The 26,385-nt window shown below is 32.6% G+C and overlaps 1 protein-coding gene and 1 long non-coding RNA gene across 4 annotated transcripts; both read right to left on the bottom strand.

Annotated features, from left to right (window-relative positions):
• Positions 1 to 10,065: 10,065 nt before the first annotated feature.
• Positions 10,066 to 22,463, bottom strand: LOC134258722 (uncharacterized). 3 transcript variants are annotated; one of them, XM_062741279.1, is made up of 4 exons: positions 22,350 to 22,453; positions 10,611 to 10,853; positions 10,291 to 10,423; positions 10,066 to 10,191 (listed from the first exon to the last, which is right to left on the bottom strand). In XM_062741279.1, the coding sequence occupies exons 1-4, from the start codon at positions 22,356 to 22,358 to the stop codon at positions 10,130 to 10,132; spliced, it is 447 nt and encodes a 148-aa protein (XP_062597263.1). In that variant the 5' UTR covers positions 22,359 to 22,453; the 3' UTR covers positions 10,066 to 10,129. The 3 variants fall into 3 exon arrangements, with proteins under 3 accessions (XP_062597263.1, XP_062597264.1, XP_062597262.1); XM_062741280.1 differs by lacking the exon at positions 22,350 to 22,453 and adding an exon at positions 11,310 to 11,920; XM_062741278.1 differs by lacking the exons at positions 10,066 to 10,191; positions 10,291 to 10,423; positions 10,611 to 10,853 and adding exons at positions 16,002 to 16,265; positions 17,432 to 17,582; positions 17,970 to 18,203 and having other exon boundaries at positions 22,350 to 22,463.
• Positions 22,464 to 23,413: 950 nt separating this feature from the next.
• Positions 23,414 to 25,961, bottom strand: LOC134258688 (uncharacterized). The gene is made up of 4 exons (XR_009990206.1): positions 25,915 to 25,961; positions 24,854 to 25,039; positions 24,476 to 24,621; positions 23,414 to 23,548 (listed from the first exon to the last, which is right to left on the bottom strand). It is a non-coding gene; the product is annotated as an uncharacterized LOC134258688 (long non-coding RNA).
• Positions 25,962 to 26,385: the final 424 nt, after the last annotated feature.

Genomic DNA, 26,385 nt, shown 5'->3' with positions numbered 1-26,385 from the left:
AAAACATTAATGACAAATTAACAAAAAAGTAATCTAATTGACATACAGAACGAATTCAGCGTTTTCTTCATCAATTTTCCCGTTTTTTACTATTCTACGATAATAACCTAATGTAGGTATACAGTGGTAAATTCATCATTAAGTCTAATTGTGACTGACGTTTTCCACCTTCAGAATTATACAGTCGAGCACGTCACGTGGGATGAGACAATTCCTGATGTCTCCCTCACGCGCAGGGTGACAACTGTTGTCACCCTTCAGATGCCAATGAAATAGCGCAAACGAGCACGCAGGGTTACAACTGTGTTGTCGCCCTTTTAATGAAAATACAGTGTTTTAAGGTATACCTTTACTCAGATGACCAAAAATTCCACTGATAAGAACGAAAAACCACCTATTGCACATTGTACACCAATGATTCTTGTGTTGAATTTCAATTTCAAATAACTAAGTCAATGACCTACTTTTCATGCTACATGTAGTGGCAACTGAGTATTTCTCGGGAAATACCTCAATTTTTCACACTATGACCAATTTTTTCTATACACACAAAATATTACAAGCAAATGTATTATAGAATAATTATATAAAGAAATGATTGGGGTTTGGGCCAGAAATGTGATAATTATAACAGTCCGAATTTCCTCTGTTATATTTATATTTTTTCCCCATTTTAAATCGAATATTACAAAAATCTGACTGATAAGAACTCTAAAATATCTATACCCTCAGATTACTTTTGATGCCCTAATTCTCATGGTATTAATATTATATGGGGTCATTGATCAAATTATTGAGATATATTGTCTGGAATGGTTTTTGTACATATTTTTGAATTTCTTTATTTCGTAGCATTCAATTATTTGAAATAATTTATGAGCTTTAACACATATAATATTTGCAAAATGATGTTTAAAAAAACATTTAACCTTTACTTCGTGATTATTATTGAAAGAAATCAAAATTTCTGACAAAAATTTAGTCCGAATTTCCTCTGCATTACCATACATTGACTTTTGTTCCTGTATATTTCCTTCAAATCATAAAAATATTAAATTTTTAAATTGATTTTGATTTAAAACTTGCTTATTTTATCCATTTAGAACAATTTTTGATTTAAATATATTATACTTTTTAAAATTTCTTTTCTGTTATCTGAAACCTGAGTAAACGTCATCCTTAAGCGAGACAACTCTTATTTATAACTATACAACTGCTAAAAATGCGGGATCGGTAAACAATAAATTCTAACGATGACGTCAAAGTTGTCTGTTGACATATTTTGAAAGTACCGAATCAAAGCAGAATAGGAGAACACAAGAGGTTTGATTGATCAGTATTTCTACTTTATCTTACTGATAATTTAGATTCTTCAGGATAATAAAACTATTATGGACTGTTCGTTATTTCCCGATCCAGGCCGAAATATCAAACGTTTTCCAGGCAGATTTCCTAGCACGTAAAATATCAAAATAGTGAAAAAAAGCCAGGAAAACGCAAGATATTTGGGACTATTCCTGATCATGACAAGCAATTCACGGCGGGTTTGACCAGTTGGCAGGGGGTGTTAATCATGTTAGCTTAAGTTTTCACAACTTATGTATTGGCAGAACACGCCTTTACTCGGTGTTGATGTACTATCAGCTTGAATGGGTATTAAATTTCTGGAATACCTATTCAACAGGTATTTGAATAAACCATATAACCGTTGTTTTCCTTTTCTAAAGAAAGGGGGCATTATTTGACAATCAACATTCTAAGGACAGTTCAAAATGTCCCATTCAACGGAAAATTTACCACCTCAGTGTGCTTCCTTAAAAATGATAAAACTTGAACATTAAACGACAATCATATGTAAATATTATGAAAGAGGCTATTTTCAAAAGATAAAAAATAACTTCACGAGCCTATCTTTCCATGAGGGTCATTACCACCAAATTAAAGCAAAAATATTTGGAGATAACGATCAGTATTCAAGATCAAAGTCCATTAAATATTACGAAATAGGAGCGGACCTCCAAAACATCAGAGGTGGAATCAGGTGCCATGGAAGAGTGGGAATCCCCTGCCGACCGGTCTGATCCGTCGTGTGCTCCTTGTCATGTTCGGAAAAAAAAGAAAATTCCATGGACAACTCAGTGTGTAAATAATAGTAAATCAGCTAGTATGAAAAAAGTCAGTCAGCAGTTGACTTCCTGATAAATTGCATTTGTGACAAGGTCATGTACATGTATCGACCATAAAACTAGAATGTATCGACGAAATGATGACTTTAAATGATACTGCTGATGGTCTGACGTCAGAGAGCAGTGGAGACCTTGTCAGAGTTATACCTACCTATCAGAAGAATCTTTTGATTAGCGCTCGGTATTAATGGAGGTCAAGAAAACATTGAAAAGAGAAGATTTCATAGAAACATCAGAAGATTCTAAAATGCGTTTGCACATCAAACAATAAAGCCCTCCGAATTTATATCAAACCATTTTTTACGCAGTTTAGTTGATTACAAAATTGAGAAAAAAGAACATGGTCACAATACAAAATTTATAACACCTAAATATAAGACAAATCGCATCCCAGAGATTTTTATGAATTGATAAAATACACTAGATAAAGTTAAATACATTCGAATAGTGCATTCAAGAAATATACACCAGTAGCGAAAGTAAATGTTCATGATGCAAGATTACCATAGACGGGATAATAAGGATATAAAGAGTTAAAATTATTCCAAAGAAGGGAATATTGGCAGGAATCGTCCCAAATCTAAGAATAGAATGAGTGAAATAATCACTCTTAAAAGAACTGTGTGCGTAGAATTCACAGTTAACGAAGGAAGAAGAGACCTAAATGCTACATTTAAGCTTGAGTAATGAAATTTAAAACAGTTTTTTTTATGTTGGCAAATCCCTTACTTATGATCAACTGAAAGACAGATCGAAATTAAATTACAATAGGATACTGAAATTAAATTACAATAGGATAGCGAGACAAAATTTTCAATAATATAATCTTGTGTGCTGCTGGATCAAGTGATTTACTTTAAAGTGTGCAGTTTGGAAAAGCAAAATATGCGAAAATAACGACTAGTATTCAAAATTACATAAAACAATACAAAATTGTAAAAGAACAAACCGGGACCTCCAAAACATCGGAGGTGGGATCAGTGTCATGGAGGAGTGAGCATCCCCTGCTGACTGGTCACACCCAGAGTGCTCCTTGTCCTGATCAGTAAAAAGCGGGTAAATCAGTCAGCAACTCATTGTGTAAATAATGGCTTAACAATTAGTATAAAACACTTCAGTCAGCATTTTACGTAATGATAAATTGTATTTGCTGACAAGGTCATAGTATCGACTTAAAACGAGACCGCTGAGATTCCTGTATCTTCAACCTATTTATCAATGATTTACCTCTGTTTAGAAATTGATCATAGGTGAGCATGCTCTTGCCGAACGAACCAACTGATAAATATTAACCTCTTTGCTGGTGTTGAAGGTGTATAAACCGTCGAGGAAAATTTTTCTTATATTCAGTTTTTTTTTAAACTTTGCGTTCTAGTTTTAGGAGACAAAATCTCTATATTTATGTATTTTGAACGTAATCTAAATGCATAATTTTTACCTCCTAAATTAAAAATTTTCCATATTAGACCGCGATAAAATTTTTATCGATCAATCTATTGCAATTTTATGTGATCCATTTTATAAACAAAACCTTTCTGTTACTGCTACAGAACTTTCTGACATAAGTATCCCACCAAAAATGAAGTGGTTATTCAAACAAAAGTTTTTGAAGAAATTACATTAACTTGTGCAGACTTTTTAGTGGAGGCAAGTAGAAAATCTCTAGCGAGTATAATCTAGAAGGGTGTACTGCAGTAAATAGAAATACATGTATATATACTGTACCTGTATCCCTCGTCAACGCTAATGTTCGACACATTCACATTAACACTTTTATTGCTCTGGCAAACCTAAATGCATAGATTAGAATAACACATAAAATGTAATTTGAAAGAGTTGCTAAACTGTTGCCAAAAAATCAGTTCTCTGCACTAGCTGAAAACCAGGATTTGTATGCAACAAAAAATTATATTATTGGTACCAAAGTATTTAACATTGGGCAGATAATATGTTCTGTTAAGCGACAAGACAGAATCCTCTCCATTTGTCCCACGATAGGATTAGCAGGTTGACGGAATACTATAAATGAATCTCGTTTAACCATCAATAAGTCATTTTGGTGTCAACAGTCGTCTAGGTTCATAACAAGACCGAAACCATCCATCCGCTCTTGTATTGACTATTAGTATCGTCGATGAAAAGTATGAAACTTAACTGAGGCGAAATATGCATATCCTCTGTCAAAGTTGTGGGAAGTGTTCGATAAGGGCAATCTAATTTGTTTTCTTCATTTGATCTCAGTAAAGATACGGTGGAATTATTTAAACTAGGGGCGGTCAACCTTCATTGACAAACTAATAATTGAGTAGTTCATGAAAAAATGTCATTTCCTTGACAACTCATTTATACCGTTAACCGATCGAAAAGTCTTTTTATTTACCGATTGAAATATCAAATATCCATATATGAAGGAGGTGTGTCATATTTTATGGTGTTCTTTGTTTCAAGTTCACTTAAATATACTATGCTGACATATAATGAAAATTTTTCCGTAGATTGATTGATTGTGTGTTGTTTTAAGTCCCTCTCGAGAATTTTTCACTCATATGGAGACACCACCATTTGCGGATGGATAGCTGCAAATTTTGTCCTATACTCGGCACTCAGGGTCATGGAGCAGGGAGGGATCTTTTTCGTGCCAGCACCTACTGCGACACGGGACCTCGGTTTATACTTTTTCATCCGAAGGACCGGTATCCACGTCTAACGGTGGGAGTCCAACCTGCGACGTTGTGATCAACTCCTTACTTCGCGACTCTAGAGCAAGCGCTCTAAACACTGCGCCCCGCCCTTTTTCCATACAAGATTTATGGATAAATTCTGCTTCAAATATAACATAGATAAGTTGGCAAAATTATTTAGTACATATCGCATTTCAAACTGATTGTGTAAAGACCGGAATTTATATATGTACAGATGCATGTAATTAAATTTACTTGATGTTTTAACTAGATAACATCAACTTTTACTGGACGTCTCCATGTGAGTGAAAAATTCTCGAGAAGGACGTTAAACAATATACAATCAATCAATCAATCAACCACTTTTACTGTTTGCAGTTAATTTACAAAAAAAATATAAGAATGTTTAAGGTGTAATATCCCTCTGATAAGAAAGATAACTTAGTCTATTTCTGAAGACAGTTTTTCATGAAATTCAATGAATTGTCAACTCAGATTTTACGGATTTCATTTATAAGGACCACTTTATAGTCAACTCAATCGAAATTATTATACCTCATATAAATAAACACTAGTTAAGTAGAATCTGATTGGCCGAGACAGGCACGTGACCGTCGTGTTTGCCCTGCAACAAAACTTTGTGTTTCACGCATTCAGCTCACCTCGGCTGACTGCGGTACCCTTCATATATATGTAATTGGCCGAAGTGTGCCGAATTTGTTTCACGTCGTGTTCCATGAATGTGACGTCACAATGCGGCGAATGTGCTGGGTTTGATTGTTTATATCTTTGATTAATTATGTCGATATAAAATTGTAAAATATAAATATTTAGAAAAGTGTTCCCATGAGTGGGAATGAATGTTACTAATATTCAAATCAGAATGACTTGTCACGAAGAATTTTTTATATGAAGCACAGCTAATGGTGTAAATTACATCTGTTTCATTTTGTTCTCATCAAATGTTTACTTTATTTATTGGATTTTCTTTATATTTCCTGCATTGTGCTTGATTCGGTATAATAAAAAAATTATTGCATGAATGTTTGGGAGACATGAAGATTTCTTCGCCCATGAATAATCATTTTCCCCTCGGGCAACATGATTTTTCATGGGAGAAGAAATCTTCATGTCTCCCTCACTATCATGCAATAATTGTAGACTATATTTTTTTTTTACCAAAAATTCATCCGCGCCGATAATTCATCTGCACCGTGCACCGATAAGTATTTTTTTTTTACTGCAGTATGGCAATTTTAGAGGTATTGGACATTGAAAAAAATAAACTTTGTTATTAATTCCTGGACCAACCTAGATGGGCATTTTTTTAAAATTTCAGTTTGTTAACTTTTTACAATAACTTTCTTCTGCATCACTGACAAAGAAATCTCTAGGACAGAAATACAAAAAATATGAAAAAAATGTGAAAATTTGACGCTTTTCCAACAAATTTCCATAGGGTCTAAAGGTTAAATTTGACATCCTTTGAGATGGCCCCTTAGGAAATTGAGGTTGTAAACATTCGATTTTTAAATTTTAGAACAATAAATTTAACAATAAAAATTAATAAACAAAAATTATCAAAATCCCTAGAGGAAAAATACTTGAACTCGGTCTCGTTAAAATGCGAAAATTACCGGTGCCTTTGAGAGGACTTTGGTTCGCAAAATGATATTATACAGAATCTAGATGTATTTTTCGAAACGTTGTTTAATAACGTTTGAAGCACAAAATTTGAGTTGTACTTCTTTTTTGTGATAGAAAACAAATGGTACAGAGTAATGCCTAATTCTTGTCAGTCAAATCTTAAATCTAAATTCAAGTATTTAAAGTACATTATGTACTCCTTAACTCACAAAGGCGGATCCAGGGCCGTCGCTCCGTGCGCCCCCTTTCAATTTAATTCTTTTGTATGTAAACTTACATGTCCATTATCCTAATAGCAAGGAAAAACATCTCTTATTTGTAAAGGTTTGTCAGCTTTCGGCGGCTTCATCCCCACCAGGGCGTTGCCCTAGAACCACTGGGGGCTTCAGTCCTCAGACCACCTACCTTCTACTGCCCCCTCCCTCACCGTTACGAAATTCCTGGATCCGCCACTGAATCAAACTGTAAAAGAAATATTGTGCATTGAAGTCGCATTGGAAAAGCCCAGAATTTGTCCATTCATTCTTTCTCAATTTTAGTCATCCTGACTTTAAAACTAACATGGATAATCCCCCTAATTTGCATGCATGGTATTAATCTTTTGAATTGTTCCTGTTTTGAAAAATTACAAAAACTCAATGATTGCTGAATTCATATTTTAGATGTCTTGAACTTTCAATTTCTAGTATTTGTATTATTAATTATTCGGAATATATTACCTGAGACGAAGGTTCAAGTGAACTAAACTGATTAAAATGTGTCCGTTGACTTTCATTGTCGTCTTGTTGATGTTGTATTTACCTTATCACGATTTCATCTTCTCTCCAAACGCCAAAATTTGTATTTATGGACAAGGTCAGTTTATCGATCATAGAACTTGTAAAATGTTGCCTTTAAACGAGATTGTTGGTTTTTTTTCATCAACTTGTTTTTAAATTGCTTACTTTGTTTTAAAATATATATGTACGAATAGCATGCACTGCTGTAACATTTTTTGAAATATCTAAATTGTTTCTGGTCTTAAGGAAACACTGATGGCCATTTATATGAAGTTTGGTTTTGCATAGGACGTGACCAAGAATCTGTTTAGTTATTTTTCCTTATCAATAAGTAGCAGAATATTGAAAATATAAGTAAACAGATATATTAATGTTTGCTTTATTATATTCCTAAAGTTTTTTACATTAAAAACAGCTGTTGTTTTAAATCAGCATCTTCCTTGACATTCACAACCAGGATATACAAAGTCTAAAATGTTTATCAAAAACTCATATTTCAATGAATAATTCAATTTTAAAAACCTGATACAGTGGTACAGTCAGGACTCGACAACAGACGTGCAGTTTTCATCATTTCTAGTTCTTATAAAAGACCCACGTTGCAGTGTCCCGGCAGGAAAAGAAACAAAGCATCAAGAACGGTAGGTCGCATTGCCTTGTCTTTGGTAAAAATGTATATTAACTTTTATAAATTATTGTTTATTTTATAATAATTATATATCAATTATTTTTCTACTTTTCATTTCATATGAAGAATAATCTTAAAATTAAGTTTAAACTGACGACGTTTAATATTATCAGAATAATTATAACTTTAGATAAAATAATTCTTTTTTCCTTTTAGATGAATTCGAAGTTGATTTTTGTTCTGATTCTGACATTGGTCACGTGGTGCCTTCTAGACGAGGCTTACGGAGGGTGGCGGAGACGAATAAGAATAAGAGTTAGGGGGCGAAGAATCTGTAAAATAGCATGTCCAGTAGCATGTACGAAGGCCTGTCCAACGTGTTCTCTAGCGTGTGCTCCAGTCTGCAAAAAATTATGTGGAAGGAAGAGAGTAAGAGTTCATATAATCTATTATTGGATAATGATTAGAATCATGAACAAAAATCATACATTTCATTTACCAGATAAAATGTTTTTAACTATTTTCTTTATCACATATTTTAAACCAGTCTATATCCGTTGGGGTCTTGAATTTTTTTTTTTTTTAATTTTTTGGAAAACGTTTATAAAATATCTGAAGGACATCCTTTCTCCTTGCTTGCGTCGCCCGCATGGCGCAGTGGTTAGAGCGTCTGCGCTAGAGTCTGCTTTGCATAATCAAAATAAATCTCTGAAGACAAAAATTGCATGCTAAAGCCAAGAAGGTTTAAAAAATACTTTATTTTAAGGGTTGAAAATTGTCTGGCATTTAAATCAGCTTAGAACTAATTAGTTATTACTTATTATAATAAGTTCCACTGATTTCTTAAATTTAATTTGTTGTAAATTAGATTTTTTTTTTTTTTTCAGGAAACAGATTCCTTTCAGAAGAACGTTTTATTGCAAGATTCCCCTGGTGTATAAGTGTTAAGATTTTACAAAAAAAGAGATCTTCATGATTCTTAATAAATCTATATATTGTTAGAGAATAGTTTTCAAAGGAGAATAGTCATTGTACTTTATTTTCATGTCTTTGAGTATGATACACATGTATGTATGTAACTACATCCTCAGTTAAAATGGACCTCGTATTTTTGGCCAATTCTGATCACTTATCTACAAAATGACTTTGCCAAAAAATTCTTGTTCTACGCATAAGCACTCTGAAAAAGATCTATAAAACATTTAAGACCAACTAATAAACAAATAATCTAATTGACAAACAGAACGAATTCAGCGTTTTCATCATAAATTTTCCCGTTTTTTCTAATATTTTACGATAATAACCTAATGTAGGTACATACAGTGGTAACTTTATCATTAAGTCAAATGCTGACAAACGTTTTTCATACTTATTGTTATAATCTACACACTCTATTGTCGACAGAGTTTTCCTTATTTCCCTATTTAGTCCGAAATATCTTACGTTTTCGTGTGCAGTTTTCATTTAAACAACAAAAACTTGTGCGCAGGTTGAAAAAAACTTTGTCGTTACACACTGCACTGAACATATTACAATTTTCTTTTACGGAGAATGAACATGATCTCATTAACTTTTGTCATATCCAAAGTACCCAAGCTTCTAAACAGACACTGTTTAGACAAGAATAGTATAGGATCTTTTGGGGGAAAAGACAAATAACGTCATAGTAATAGAAAACTAGAGGTATTGTAAGCAATGAGCTCACTAAATGAGCTCCCCAGCCTCCCATATCAATATAATGGCAGTGTCCATGTTTTGCTGTGGGAAACCCAAAATATATGTCGGATCAAAAAGTAAAATAAGAGGTGCACAATGCCAATATTTGATAAAGATTATGTGAAAGTTTCATCAAATTTCATTCAGTGGTATGAGAGGAGTTGCGGATAACAGATGAGTATCCCAAAGCGTAACAGACAGACAGACGGACGGACGGACGGACATACCGATTAATATATACCCTCCTGCATTTCAAGCGGGTGGTATAACAATATATACATGTATTCAGTATTATAGATGGATGCACACGAAGTTTTGGGATTAACAATTAAAAGGTATTCATGAGAGATCAAAATTTCCCCAGTGATTAAGAGTAAAAAGCAGATGACATGTTGACAAAAGAGAATTTCGGACAAAATAACTAACACAACAGTTTGAATTTATTTCTGAAGAACTCAACTAGACTTGTGTGACAATTTATGCAGTTGCCATTTAACACTTCTCCATAATAATTGGTGCATTGCGTAGCTCTTCCTTTGATAGGACGTTGTCAGCTGCAGAAATGAAATGTTTTTAAATAAAAAGATATTCTGATAAAAAGGAAAACAAATTATACAATGAAACATTTAATTAAACTATTAAAATATATTTACCATTTTTGTCTGACGTTTTGAAAACGTAATCAACATCCACATTCTTGTTCGCTTGTGTCACATTCACAAATTCAGTCTTGCTAACAGCACCGTCACCATTCTTATCCCACACGGAAAATTTACATGGCAAGCTCTTGTAATTGAAAAAAAACGTCATATTAGTGTTAATAGACAAATAACAAAATCATTTTAAGTCAATCTCAAAATAAAAAAAAAAAAATCAAATAGGCGTCTCCATATGAGTTAAAAATTCTCGGGATGGACGTTAAACAACAAACAAATACATGTAAAACTAAAACAAACAAAAGAATTTAAATTACAATATTCTGATATTTTCCATTACAACTGCGGTAGCAGTAAAAACAGCAGAACCTTCCGCATTTATTTGATGGTTCACAACTGAAGCTACAAAGACGGGGGCAGACTGGTGCTTGTGTGGTCACAGGTACATGTATCTGTACTTTAGGTTTACGTCTTCTAGTCCAACTCCACCAAGCCCCATTGGAATCCTCAATAAATACGCTGGTCATCAGCAACAATGCCAGTACGTGTGAAATGTTGATCTAAAATGCAATTAAGAGAACAGACAAAAAGTAATTTTTGTTGTAATAGGGATTAAATAGAAAAAATACATATTAGGTTATTTGTTGGTTTGTAGTTGTTTACACAACAAAAATTACTTTTTGGCTGTTCTCTTAATTGCATTTTAGATCAATTATTATTTTTTTCCCTTTTATAGGGTACAAATGTCAACTTACAATGAATTTACAATATTATTTTTTCCTTTTATAGGGTACAAATGTCAACTTTTATAAGACCTTTTCTAAGACTTCCAAAAACCTTGAATCTTATAAAGATGAATAAAATAAAAATTGTTGCATGAAAAAAATTCATTTTCAAGCTTCATTTTGATGCATTTCAAATTAAATATTAATTTGTGGAGTTATCCTTCCTGGCTGAGGATCAGATATCCTTAATTATCTGTTTTTATATTTTAACATAAATATAATTTTACTTACCTTGAACATTGCCTTGACTCTCAGTACTTATACACAGAAGAAAAAGGATGTATTTAACAAGCGTTTTTTATTTTAAATAATTATTTTGAAAGTGATTTAATTCAAAGAAATATCTTACTGCTAGACTATGTGGCAATTTACGAGTTTCCCGGAACAGCTGAATGCATCGTTATATTATATGTTAATTACATATGCCTTTTTATTTTTTTTAAGTAATTGAACGCTAATCCTTCCCCCCTATAGACGACAGTTGTCATCAATTTTCACCTGACTGAAGTTTTTGTTTACAATTTGTACAATTTTTTTTTCATGAACAGATTTAGTTAAAAAATTATCAGTTAACACAATATCCATGCATACTTGGCTGGGAAAAACTATTTTCGAATTTTATTTTTTTTAGGGAAAATGTAAAAAAATAGCAGCCGTTTTGAATCCAAATATTCAATTATTTCAAAGCATTTTTTTAAATTGAATTATTGATTTTAGTGTCATGGCGTGTAATCAGCTTCTGCTTTTAGCGATATGTATATATCACAATGTCAGAATTGTCATCAACTTTTTTTCCCATAATTCAGATCGATTTAAATAATGTCAATCAAGAAGTGATAGACCAATATTGACACTAAAAATACATTTAAATTAACTTCATTCATAAATTTTGTAGTAAAATTATTTATTGTTATGGAAAAATTTGTATCATTGTGCCGCAAAGAATTGGTTCATTTACAGAGAATTTGGAATTAATCAGATAGAAACAAACACATTATAAAATCCCTTTAGAACGATTTATACACTGTACTTGTATAATACCAATTTTGACTTTTATTTAAAAAAAATACTTGATGAGAAGAATATCTATTTGAAGCTAATTAACATAACAATACTCAGTATCATAGATCTATTTTGATAGAACGAAAATAACCTTAGATTGCATAATCTGTGGACGAGAAGAGAAAATGCTGCATTTTCTCTTCTCGTCTACAGTTAATTTCTAACTTGATTCTTTTTTCCTTTAAATGCACTGATAATTAAAAGCTGTTAATACTATACTACTATTAAGGTTTTTAGTTCAATACGTACGGTGATTAAGGCCATACAAAAAGTCAAATATTCTCTATATACTTTTAGATCGGTAAAAGTTTGGGTGTTGTTGGTATTAAAATGATCAAAAAGGCGATAATATTATTGTACAACTAGTAATTAATTCTCTTGATTAAAATACTAACTCAGAGCAAATCCTACAAGTAAAAATTGTCTATCTTGATATCTTTTGTTCCATAAAGGATACGGAGATAACGAACAGTACTTCATATCAAACTCCATAAAACAATATAAAATAGGAGCAGAGCAAACGCAGACCTCTAAAACATCAGAGGTGGGATCAAGTGCCATGGAGGAGTGAGCATGCTAATAAAGGAGCGCAATGATAACCATGGAATTTCCAATAGATTGTTGGAAGACCTGGTCTCCAAAAACCACATAGATATTTTCAATCAGAAACTCAAGCATCTTTTGACGTCAACTTCAAAGCACTTGTGTGTGCAATCAGAATGTGTTTTAACGAAATAATTTTGCAAATGACCAGTGATCAGGTAAGCAAATTACGAGTTCCATTTTTTATTGAAAAAGCAGCTATCAATGATATCAAAAAGTCTAGACTTTAATTTATCGTGGGGAATGGTTTTGTATAAAGTTGAAAAGTTTTTAAGCTGTTGATTTTGGTAAAATCTTGTGATTTCAAATTGTCCAAAAGTTCTTGGGAATTTTTTAGTATCCACATCTGATTCATACCACTTCTTGAATATATTGTTGCACAGTACTCTTGAAGTTTTCCCTTCACTTCTGTCAATATCTTAGTGAAGAGTAAAGAAAGAAGCTTGGTTGAACATTTACTGGAATCCACAATGTACGAGGGCTGTTCAATAAATAATGTCCTCGGTGCTCGGAAAGAAGCAAAAGACGCTTTTAATGATTATTTAGTCTTCATGATTTTACTTATTAATCTCTTTTGATTAAAACACGTGTCAGTAACATATTTTAATCCAATTTCTGATTGTTTTAGAACTCGTTTTTGGGTATGACCCTTAGTATACTGGAAAATGGCAGATCCAATGATTTCTTGGACTTGTTTCTTCCTTCTGAAATGTTTTTTTCAAGTTTAGAAATAGAATCAAGTCAAAAGGTCAAGATCAGGCGAAGATGGTTAATGTGAATAAAACATTAACTTTCTGTTTACCCCGAAAACCCCTTTACTCATCAGGGCATGCGGGTTTGGACGCTGTCATGATGAAATTCAGTGTAGTGGATTCCTGATTCTGGATCCTTCCTCTAGTAAACCTTTCGATTTTTTAGCAAAAAAATTATTTTCTAGACTTCTCCATAAATAAAACTGTCTTCCCCAATACGAATTTTAACAACAATACCACTAATATTTAAGAAAATTACATATTAATCTGTATTTGTACTCTTGCATACCTTTGCTCTTGTCAGACCTTCGCCGTTTTTATCAAGTACAACTTATGGTAAGTTTTGTTCTGAGGGTTTTAAGCAATAGATTCATGTTCCAATATCTGTTTAAATATAAAACAAACGTGGATAACTACAATTACTGATATTTCAAAATAATTGTTAAGACTTTCGTATACGCTGTCATTTTCACTCATTTTTCAAAATATAGGGTGACCTTGAATATCAAGCTTTTTTACCGTCAAACGTTTCTTTAAAAAAGTGTAAACTACTTCCGAAATTATGTCTATCAAATTTTGCTATGCGTCTTAAAGTAAATCATACATCATCAAATATTATTTGTTGAAATTTGGCAAACAGTACATAAACTGTATCATTTTTGTTGGCAACGACGGTACCCATTTTTTATGCCTATTATATATTTTTATTATTGAAATCCACCTGCTCATTTGTCTATAAAACAGGCATTGGTTGCTGTAAATGTCACATATTTTAGTGAATATTTCTTTGGGATTTTTAACGAGTTTTACAGCAGCTTGAATAAAGCCTTTAATTTCACTCTAGTTTAATGGTTCTTTACAATTCATTTTACATGCAGTGTCTCGAATAGCCCTTGTTTCCCAGCTTCTCACGATGAAACTTTGTGATGAAAAGTGGTTAAATAAACTGTTATAAATTCATTAAAGATTAAATAACGAGAGAAAGTCAAGTTTAATGCCATATGATATTTGTATTGTATGTCATACAGTCCAGGACATTATTTATTGAACAGCCCTCGTATATTTGTTTGTAAGGATTCGTATGGAGTTTCGAAATCCATTATATATACATGGTAGTTCAGATTCATTTTGGTCTTCAGTGTATAGGGTCTTCAGGGTCTTCGGGATATTAAAAATATTCAAAACTGAAATATGATTTTGAAGAATTTCCTCCTTAGAAAGGGAAATATGATTATAAGTGGATTACCACTTGTAGAATTAAACCCAAGTTCTAAAATACAATTAATTAAATGAGCCTTACAAACGAAGACGATGTTGTTACCTGCTTTGTCAGCAGGGGCCAGTACGTACTGATCATGTAATATCATGTAATTTATCTAATTCTTTTTTTTTCACTTCTGGATTATTGAATACAGAACGATAGATGGTTTTTCATATTCCCCCTCAATCTTTTAATATCTGAATTTAACATGGATCTGATACATTTAATCCATTCTGACATTTTAATCAAATTCGTCATTTTCTTCTCAGAAAAATAAGTCGACACGGTAGTTCATTCGGTAGAGAGCTCATTCCGTTTGTTCATTAGAAAATAGGTAGCAACTGTTCATTCGCCAAGTGCTTGGAATTTTCAATGAAATGAAACATGGAGAAATATAGAGATAAAGTACAGCATTTAAGTTCGGAGTCAGTGTATTCAATAATAATAGGGAGAAGAGGATTCACTGACATCTAAAAACACCAGATTTGGGATCCACCGTGTGTTTCTTTTCATGATAGAGAAAAACAAAAAATCCCTAATCAATTCAGGGTGAAGTTGAAGTCAACACGATTATCATAAAGCTTTCTTGATAGGTTACGCTTTACATCTTATTAGGCAAAATATCCAAATATGAAACAGATGTGTCAGAGTTTTATTTGCATTCGTTGGATTTGACTAAATTTAGACCGCAAGGCGGTTATTGACTGTGTTCTCGGACAAGGCGTTTTGTTCGAACCAAACTGTTAGCCTTCGGTCTAACAACCTTAGGCAAGAAACATTTTGGTTCCTGGTCCAACGTAACGCATGTTAATCAAGTCAAGTCAAGTCAATAAATTTATATTATTAAAGCTATATGTATATGCATGGTACATGTAGTACATGTAAACTGTGTTTCACTTCTTTCGTCAATTACTTTAATAAATGACATATTTAACTTCTACATGATTTTACTTCTTTTTGCCTGCTGAAATTTGCATAAGACTTAATTAAGTAAACTATTTAAATAAACATTGGAAAAAGATCTGATTTTTTTTTTCTCAATCAATATAATGTTTGTTTATTAGAGACTTATTCACATGTTTATGCTAAATATGTTTTATTCCATTTCGAAACGCGTAAATAACAAAAAGTAGTATAACGTATCTTGTGCTCGCAAATAATTTGATTAACATAATGCAATGATGTGTAATTGACCACATTTAATCACACTCGTGTTTTTTATACGTAAGTTTTTGTATTTCCCCCCCGTATTTTCCCTCGTAAAATAGATTCATATGGGAGTTATTATTTCAAAGTATTATTTTGTGTTAGAGAAATCTCTTCAGTTTGTAATAAAAGTAGCATTCTAAGCAGTAATATCTTACTTATCAAATATAGCTTAACATGATATAGCTTAAGTTATTTTGAATTCTTGCATCGCTTTATTATTTATCCACAATTTCATACATTGTTAACAATCGAAAATTATTGGCGCCTTGTTTAATTCATTCTCCGAGAGAAACTTGTCCCCTGAAATAGAACATGTAAAAGTAAATACATGTAGATCATTCTGGAATCAAGTTTAAAAAGATTAGTTGGAATATTAAAACATATTTTTTACTTGATGTTCCGACGTAAATCGTATTTTTTCAAAAAGTAATTGCAAATTTCTTTAAATCTTTCTTTTATTGTTAAAAAATTGGATTTCTGGCGGTTTGATAATTTGATACCAGAATTATTACATTTCTCTGTAATATGTCAAATCTATATTTTATAATTTTGCTAAATTTAAACGACGTTTTTTTCCACTTCCGGAGTTGTATTAGAAAGAGAAAATCAAAGTACTGATAGAGACAGTACTTAAAGACGGGGTCAAAATAAACTTCATGTAAGATTTCACAAATCTCTGGTGGCATATTTCTGCCCCCTATACCATATGCAAGATAAAATATGCTAACATGCAAGTTTGATGATTTACCTGATTGTTTCTATTTTAATGGAACTATTTCTTTTTACGTAAGTTATGTTCAGCCTAAGTACTCCGTGAATTGTAATTTCCCGCGGTTATCCCAATTGCTTTGTGTATGCGAATAGATATATCATATTGAATAAAAGTGTCAGCATCAGGTTACACACGTGTCCTTAGTATTTCCCGAGTACTACGACCTACCCAAAGTATTACAAAAGGTGGGATCAGGCGCCACGGAGGAGCGAGCATCCCCTTCCGATTGGTAACACCCGTCGTGTGCTTCTCGTCATGATCAGGAAATAACAGGAAAATCCGTCAAAAATTCAGTGTGTATATAATGATCCAGAAATTAGTATCATTATGGCTATCTGTTGATCATTGTTATTTTTCCAATTTTGTTTTCTTTTGACTATGATTAAAAGATAAATTTTAATTGGAGATAAAAATCCTTCTTTTTTGTATTGTATAAAGGTATCAAAATAAAATTAGGTGAAAAAACTATTCTATCAACGGGTAAAGTTTCCGTAATGTTTTTCTTTGATACCTCAATCAACATTGAATAATTGAAATTATTATTGATCAATCATTTGAAGTAGGGTTTAGTACATGTAATGGGTATACGATTAATGTTAAGTACAGCCTATGTTGTTGTTCTTGTCTTTTTTACAACTGTAATAAATATATTTTCATTCAAAGTAATATCTAAAATTTTCCAACATCTTTTTACCGTTCTTATCTGCGACACCAAAAACATAGTTGACATCCACTTTGTTCGAAGGGCGAGCATTAGTTGTAATAATAAATTCGGTCTTGTTCACAAGTCCGTCGCCATCTTTGTCCCAAATTGTAATGTTGCATGGCAAAGGTACAATTACTTCCTTCAAAAAATATGTTAGCCTTATGTGACATCAGATAAAATGGTATTCAAACGCCTTTAGGAACAGAAGTTACATACAAGTATAAACTGTGACAGAGAAATTTGTTTTCGCTATATTTTCGCCCCTTTTGCCCTAAACACAAGTGGGCGACTTTTAAGACGGTCGAATTCAAAGAAGGCACTATACTTTCTTTAACAGAGATGTGACTAGGCGGATTTAAAACGATGCAGAATTGTTTGAAAGTATGAAGGGGGCAAAAATGACATTGAAAACAGCAATCAAAACATATGAATGCTTCCTTAAAAATTCTAAAGAGCGAAATCTATGTTGCAGTTTGAGAGCAGGCCATCTCGTACAATTACATGTACAAGGCATGAAGATACTTACTTCCACGTCAGTACGCTTAAAATCACGACTGCATTTAGGATAACATTTGGAACAACATCTTGGTGCACAATCATTACTGCATTCAAATTCACAAAGTGTCTTGCAAATAATCGGTTTTGGGGTGGTAGGAGGAGGAGGGTTTCTTCTTCTTCTCCTTCTCCACCAGCCGCCTTCTCCATCTTCTATGAAAACGATGCTGAAGAGCATGACTACGAGCAGTAGTGACAGTGCGTCCTACAAAACAAGATACTATGAAACGCATTGAAGATATATACCGTTTGATTTGAACATTTCTGGCTTGAAATTTTTTTCCAAATGAAATTTGGAAAAAAATGCATAAAGGGTCATTTACTCATACTTTAAAAATGTTTTCGACACGTTTGGAAGTTAATCCTAAAAGTTTGCATAAAATTATATATTTTGGGTTTACAAGCATTGGGGGCAAAGGCTACCGTTAAAGTGAAAAGTACACTTTTATGACATAGGAACTTTTGAAAAATTTGAAATCACAAGATTTTACCAAAATCAACAGCTTAAAAAACGAACGACTTTTCAACTTTATACACAACCATTCCACACGATAAATAAAGTACAGAATTTTCGATAAAATTGACAAGCTGCTTTTCAATAAAAATGGAACTCATAAATTTACTTACCTTGGGATTGGTCATTTGCAAAATTATTTTGTTGACATCAAAAAGATGCTTGAGTTTCTGATTGACAATATCTATGGTGTTTTAAGAGACCAGGTCTTCCAACAATCTATTGGAATTCCCATGGTTACCAATTACGCCCCGTTATTAGAAGACCTATTTTTGTATTCATATGAAGCAGAATTTGTGCAAAATCTTATGCGTGAAAAGAAGAAAACACTTGCTATGGCCTTCAACTCGACATTTAGATATATCGACGACGTATTGTCAATTAACAATTGTAATTTCCATTCTTATGTCGATACGATATATCCTGGTGAGCTTGAGATAAAAGATACCACAGAGTCTGACACATCTGTTTCATATTTGGATATTTTACTTGAAAAAGACATTAATGGTATTCTAACTAACAAGATCTATGATAAACGTGATGACCTTAACTTTTCTATCGTCAACTTCCCTTACTTATGCAGCAATATACCTCCATCGCCTGCATACATGTACGAAGCAAATACAATTAATCATTGAGTCAAATCCTGACTTACTTTTTTCATGCTAATTGTTAGTCCATTATTCATACACTGAATAAACTGACGACAGATTTTCCCGTTATTTCTCGATCATGACAAGGAGCACACGGTGGGCAGGTGTGACCGGTCGGTAGGGCTTACTCCTCAATGGCACCTGATCCAACCTCCGACCGTTTTGGGGGCCCGTGTTTGCTCTGTTCCTATTCTGTATTGTTTAAAGGACTTTTGATCTTGAATACTGTCCGTTATATCCATATGTTTCATCCCACCTCTGATGTTTTGGAGGTCCTTGTTTGCTCTGCTCCTGTTTTGTATTGTTTTATGGACTTTTGATCTTGAATAATTTTCGCTATCTCCATATGTTTCTTGACAAAACATTCGCATCTTTCCGAGAAATAATTTCCAACTTCCTTTGATGTCCCTGGCATACCCAACAACATTTACATTCACGTGCATATGTGAAAAAATTGTAAATATGAATTCTAAAGATTCTATCTAAAGGATTATAAATTACATGAGGCCTCTCATGTTAATTTTAATCAATAGTATCCGCCAATTGACGTCAGACACAAAGACAGCAGCATGAGACTGGCATGCATATAAGACCTTTCACTTACATTCTGGTTTAATCATTAAGAAATCAACTCATTTAACTCAAAGTGTTATCACAGAGAAAACAATTAAAAATGTAAATGTTTATGCATACAATGTAATTTTCATATGTTCATTTTTGTTGCACTACGCGAATTTCAATGAAGAGGAGAGTCTCTCATTCAGTCTTCATACTTACTTTTCAATACCAATTCACTTCTTTCATCACAGAATAGACATAATAAAATACTATAAAAGCAAAGTATTTTCCGATGAGGTTATAATTCAGCGATATCAAATTGTTTTGAACAATTGGCGGTAAGAAAACTACGCGATTATTTAAGATATTCGTTATGGTTCTTACAGAGATGTGCATGGAATTGGTGAACTGTTTCATATGAGAGTTTATTATCAAAAGGTAATTATAACATAAAGACTTCTTAATATTGATTGAGTGATGGAATATATTTTGTTTACGTCCTATTTTAGAATTTTTCGCGAATAGAGAGACGTCACCATATAATGATGAAGGGCTTTCAGACCTTTACTCGGCAATCGGGGGCATTAAACACTAAGGGTTCTTTATCGTTGCACCGGCTACTGTGACAGACGGCCTCGGTTTTAAGGTCTCATCCTTAAGACCCGCAATTTTAAAGTTCCATGCGCTTGAGTTGAAGTAGTTGTTACCTATCCTTTCGACCTAGGCCAGTCGCGGCTGTGATTCGAACACACGACCTTTCGATGACGGAGTGAGCGCTCTACTGACTGAGCAAGTAGCAATTACTTTCAAACAAGAGTACACATTATTTAATTCTAAATTTGAAAAAAAGATAATTATTTGATATTTAAGGAAAAAAGTCCGCGTTTTCGAGAATGTTGCAGAATAACCTCGTAGGTCGAGAAATGTTGTTTGAAAGATAAAAACCCAGGCGTTAGCCGAGGTTTTTTATATTTCAAACAACAATTCTCGACCTACGAGGTTATTCTGCAACATTCACGACCGAAAGGACTTTATTTCTATTCTACTAAGCAGCTCTAAAAATACGACTGATCGTTTCTCTTTAGAGAAACGAATTAGGTCACTATGCTGCAATAACGTTGTTCCATTTAGCACCAGAGTGTAAATTTGTTTGTTACCTGAGATTAGAATGCAGACGATTTGTGCTTTCGCCACATTAACAATAGCCTTTCATTAATTATGAATCTGTTTGTACTTTGAAGCTTATATAGATAAATCTTTTTGAATTTACAAAAACAAAATCAGTTTCCTATTTTACCACTTTATTACTAATATCACGGAGTTTAAATATGGCATAGGGAGGTCCGTGAAACAGCCGCTTAGCTTTAGAAACCTGCAATATACAGTGTTTAGATCGCAAAAGACGCCACATCGATGTGGTCTAACTATGTATTTCATTCTTAAGTCAAAACGTACATTTCCACTGCTAAGGTTTGATACGTGTTTCAGATCTGATAATATTTTGATGACGTTCGTGATTTATTGGGGAATACTAGTAATGTTCTTCTTTGGTCTCGGCAATAATCGTAGAAGAATTAATAACTTCTATATTTTTGTTATTACATTTCTTATTACAGAGAGGACGAAGAAAATATTCTTGTAATTTAAAGGTCATTTTCCATTTGAAAACGTCAAGGATAATAAAACTAACACGATTGTTCTGTGTGTTCTTTTACTTACCGTGAAATCGATGCATAAGAAGAAAAATATAATTTACTGTCGTATTTTCCAGGACATAACTTTAAACTGTTATCATACGTCATAGCTAGGCATTTGTTTGCTTAAACCTCATTTTTAGGTACCTACTTCAGGACCTATTTTTCTCACCTTAAATATCAATCGCTCATAAAATATTCTGTCATTATATCAATGCATTTTGGAAAACAAAAGGATTTACCAAGAGAAATTTCAAAACTTTTATTACCTAAGCAATAATTCTTCTTGCATTGACGTCTATGGAAACAAATGAATTTTTGAAAATGAAAACATAAATACTAAGAATATCAAAAATGATCATTACGAATAGAAAAACAATTTTAAAACTTTTTTCACCGGATTGAAAATTTTTACTGAAAAAATCAAAGGGGGTTACTCTTCAAAGATAGGACAAGCTACCTTTACGGAATTTTTTCCAGTATAAGTAAATGACACTCTTACCAAGAGAATTTGAATGTTACTATTTAGTCATTAATTAGTACTTTACTTATTTTTTTAAATAAGGAAACACGTCCTTATTCATCAAGTGTTATAACAAATAAAGCACAGAAGAGCCTCTAGTTTTTAATACCCGGTATAAAACAAAATATACTAATATTTTTTTTTTAAGAGTCTTTTTTATTTCTTTATTTATTTTCAATGTATGTTACCACATTCTGACCCATGAAAATGTACTTGAAAGGTTCCAAATAATAGGTTTTTAAACAATATACCACCCATCGACAAGTGACATCTATAGTTTTTTTAAGCATTCAAATGAAAGAAAACGTATTACATTTTTTAAGAAAGTAGGGTGCTAAAGCTATAATCTTTTTGATTTAAAAAATAGATGAATTTGACATAAAACTCTGACGAAGGGACAGTTTCTTACCTTTATCATTGTTTCTTTTCTTCGCAGGGATAATGAATCAAACAAGCCTAGTTTTATTTTAATAATATATAAGGAGAAGGCACGCCAGTGAGTCACAGATATACAAATGCATCCGGTTAGCAAACTGTCGCAACTTTGGAAAGGCTGTCCATATCATTCATTCGCATAAAATGATAATACATTTTTAACTCGGTTCCGATTTCAATATTTACGTAATACACATAGAAATTTTGCAGAAAAGGATCTTTCAGCTTCCTATTGAACAACTGTTGCAAAATCGCATGTCCGGGTTGGTCAGACGACCGTCAATTTTTTTTAAAAGTGTACCACATAAATTCTTTCGGATCAATTCGAAACACTATTTAAAATTTTATTTTGTATATTCTGAGTAAGGAATGAAAAATATGGAGATAACGAACAGTATTCAATATCAAAGTCCATAAAACAATACAAAATAGGAGCAGAGCAAACACGGACCTCCAAAGCATCAGAGGTGGAATCAGGTGCCATGAAGGAGTGAGCATCCCGTGCCGACCGGTAATATCTTAACGTCACGGATACCAATTCACTGCTCGACTTTGAGACCGGACCTTCGGATGAGATCTAGACTTATAAACCAAGGACCTGTGTCGCATTAGATGATGGCACAAAAAGCTCAATGAACCTAAGTGCCGAGTATAGTAATAAATTTGCAGCCCTCCATCCGCAAGGTGTGGCGTCTCAGGATGAACGATTGTTTGTTCATTAACACCGAGTACGCAAAATTTCAAACACGTTCCATGTGACTGAAAAATTTTCTAGAGGGAGGTTAAACAACAAACAAACTCGCGTATGTTCGATACATGTATAACAGTGCGTTTTCCCTTTCATGACAAGGAGCGCATAGCGGGTGTGACCGGTTGCCAGGGGATGCTCACTGATGTTTTAGAGGACACTGGAATAGAGGAACACTAATTAAAGGCAGTTTGTACTTTTTTCGTTTTGTTTCATTTGCTTGTTCCATTTTGTATCGATTTATATTTGATCTTCACAGGTTTCAAGTTTAAATGAATCAAAAACAAATATCAAGATGCTGAAGATTTTTATCACTCAGTCTGTAAAAGTGCTTTGCATTTTCTTTACATTACATGAAGAAAGCTAACATTTGTCTGTAAAAATCGGTGCATTATGTAATTCTTCTTTTGTTAGGATCTTGTCACCTAAAAAAGAAATCAGCATTATAATACATAACAGAACACAATTCGTCGGTTATTATGATCCTATAATTTATTTTACATAGGTGCAGGTACATGTATATATTGAAGGGTACTTAACACAAACAAAAATTTGATGCAAGGATTGATATACATGTATTTTTTTGACTGATTTTGATTTGAAAAGACATAAATTATAAATCCCCGAAATATAAAGAAATCGCAGGTTTTCCTTGGTACTTAGATATGAGACTTTGTTTTGCTTTCTATATACCTACCTACCTACCTACCTCACCCGGAGGCACAAAGGGCAAGGCTTTCTATATAATTCTATACAAAATTTTGCACAATTTTTAAAATAATGTTTACTAAAAATATTGGCAGAATTTTATATATTTTGTCATAAGGTTAAAAATATTGTGCTTTCTATATAATTCAATATATTATTATATTATACAAAATTTTGCACAATTTTTAACCTTATGACAAAATCTTATAAAATTCTGCCAATATACTTAGTAAACATTATTCAAGTTACCAATTTAAATGTAAATCTATGAGAAATATTGCTGATTTCTGAAAAAAAGTGTTTGTGTTATTGATCTTTAATGTTGTGGAATTCTTTCCAATTTCTGATGATAAAAAAAATTGTAGACACAAATAAATGACTTTATGCCAATGATTATTCTTAACAATAATGTTCACATAATATTTATCTTTAACAATGAGCAAAACCTTAATCATATAACGAGATGAATTATCAAAGAAATAGTTGTTGAATTTTAAGTTTTTAAGCCACAGAAAACTTAAACTGTATTTTTTCGTTAAAACCCACAAATTCCTAATTAACCTACAAGTATGTTGTTGTGTCCATTCATACACATAATTTATCATGTAATGTAGAATGCAGATTGTTAAGAAAATTATAATTACCATTTTTGTCCAAAGAATGGAAAATATATTTGACGTCAATACTCTTTGTGCTCGAGTGCGTCAGCTCTGCAAATTCCTTCTTACTTACAGCCCCATCTCCGTCTTTGTCCCAAAGAAAGTTTACATGGCAGGGGCACTATGACTTCCTGGATATGAATGAAGAAAATAGTTTTATAGTATTTTTTTGCTCTTTTTGGTCACGATATTTTGGGAGTGTTTTTGTTTGTTTTTCTACATAATATATTTTTTCTTCCCATCTGGGAATCATTTTTGCAGTCTTTTGGTATATTATTTTAAAAGGAACTTTCACAAATAAAAAAATCACATTCTCATGATGTAAAATTTTAGATTGAAATGGCTTACAAATTATAAACCTACTTCAACCTGACGCTTTCTGTGACATTTCTGAGAGCAACACACGCAGCAAAGTTTGGGACAAACACTACCACACTGAAGTTTGCAGACTTTACTACACTTGCGGACTCGTCTCCAAAACCAGCCATTCGATTCATCGACAAAGGAAGTCACGACCAGCAATACCAAAAACACCAATGACAAGGAAATCTATAAAAGTTTTTTATATGCATCAGATCATAAATATGTTTATTTTTAGAATAGAAATGTAATGACTTAAAAACTAAATAATTGCTATTATAACGAAATGTCATACTAATCCTAACAGTTACTGGTTGATGTAGGTATTTCAACAATCCACATTTATATTTTTTATTTACTTACCTTATGAAATAGAATTGTAAGACTACGAAATATATTAAAAATACATGTATGAGTTAAAATGAAAAATATAAATGTTCGATTTCCAATAACGAACTCTAATAGCATGTATTCTTGGTCATGTTCTTTATATACTTTTTCATTTTTTTTAGATCTCCTGAGCAAAAGGCTCGAGTGAGATTTTCTGATCGAAATTTGTCCATTGTCTGTCGTCGTCGTCGTAAACATTTCAAAGTTTCATCTTCTTCTCCAGAACTACTGAATATAGGAAGAAACTTCCAAAATCTTCTTCAAAAGAACAGCAAAGTTATGATTGTTCTTATTTATATGGAGGCATCCTTAGTTAGTGTAGGTTCAATATTATTCAAAGCATGACCACCTGAGTAAGGTGGAGCCGCAATGGACGATCAGTTCTACAGAGGAATATATAAGAAAAAGCTTTAAAAATCTTCTCAAGAACACCAAAGCCATTGGTCATATGGAAGAATTTTCAGAGAGCGTAGATTCAAGTTTGTTCAAATCATGACCCCAGGGGTAGAGTGGGGCCACAATGAAATTTCAATTTTGTAGGAAAAAATCACAGTCATAAAGAAAAAAGTGTGTAAGCACCCTTAGTTAGTGTAGATTGTGAACGATGTGGCTTTAGGCCTATTGTTTCTATCAGTGTTTATTGAGTTGTAAAAAATCAACATTTTTTTCTTTACCTTTTTCATTGTTCTGTCTTTTGATGGTCTTCTAATGCTATAGTTTATACATGTTTTTCACGTATAAAAATAAGAGTCCTGTATTAATTGAATGTGTATTAGAACTGAAACAATTTCATTTAAAATCTCAAATACATTTCCAAACATAACATTACATATACATGTACACTGTAATGAACATTTAAGCAGTTATATTTGGTTCACCTTGCGGAAGAGCTAATTTTTAAGAGGCAAAACAAAAGCAAACTGCATTTAGTAAAAGACGTTTTTTTTTTGTTTTATCTATGTTTAACATAATTGCAAACGCTTTCTGATTCAAGCAAGGGCAGAACACATGTTTATTTTCATAAAGAATAAAGAAAAGAATTAGAAAACATTCAATGATTCAAATATCTTTGATAGAAAAATATTTCATATAAAAGTCTCCAAGTGAAAAAAAATCTCGGTATAAGATAGGAAGTTCATTACTAT

Source organism: Saccostrea cucullata, unplaced genomic scaffold, assembly GCF_032062105.1.
Source record: "Saccostrea cucullata isolate Sc308-1 unplaced genomic scaffold, CSIRO_AGI_Scuc_v1 ctg27, whole genome shotgun sequence".
Taxonomy (NCBI): Eukaryota; Metazoa; Mollusca; class Bivalvia; order Ostreida; family Ostreidae; genus Saccostrea; species Saccostrea cuccullata.
Note: the sequence above shows the minus strand (reverse complement) of the source record. Positions and strands in the feature narration are given on the sequence as shown.

Coding starts and splice junctions, on each gene's coding strand:
- LOC134258722 (XM_062741278.1), bottom strand. Junction 17,583..17,969: donor TTAAGCGTACTGACGTGGAA/GTAAGTATCTTC, acceptor TATTTTTTGAAG/GAAGTAATTGTACCTTTGCC. Junction 16,266..17,431: donor TGGTGTCGCAGATAAGAACG/GTAAAAAGATGT, acceptor GTTCTATTTCAG/GGGACAAGTTTCTCTCGGAG.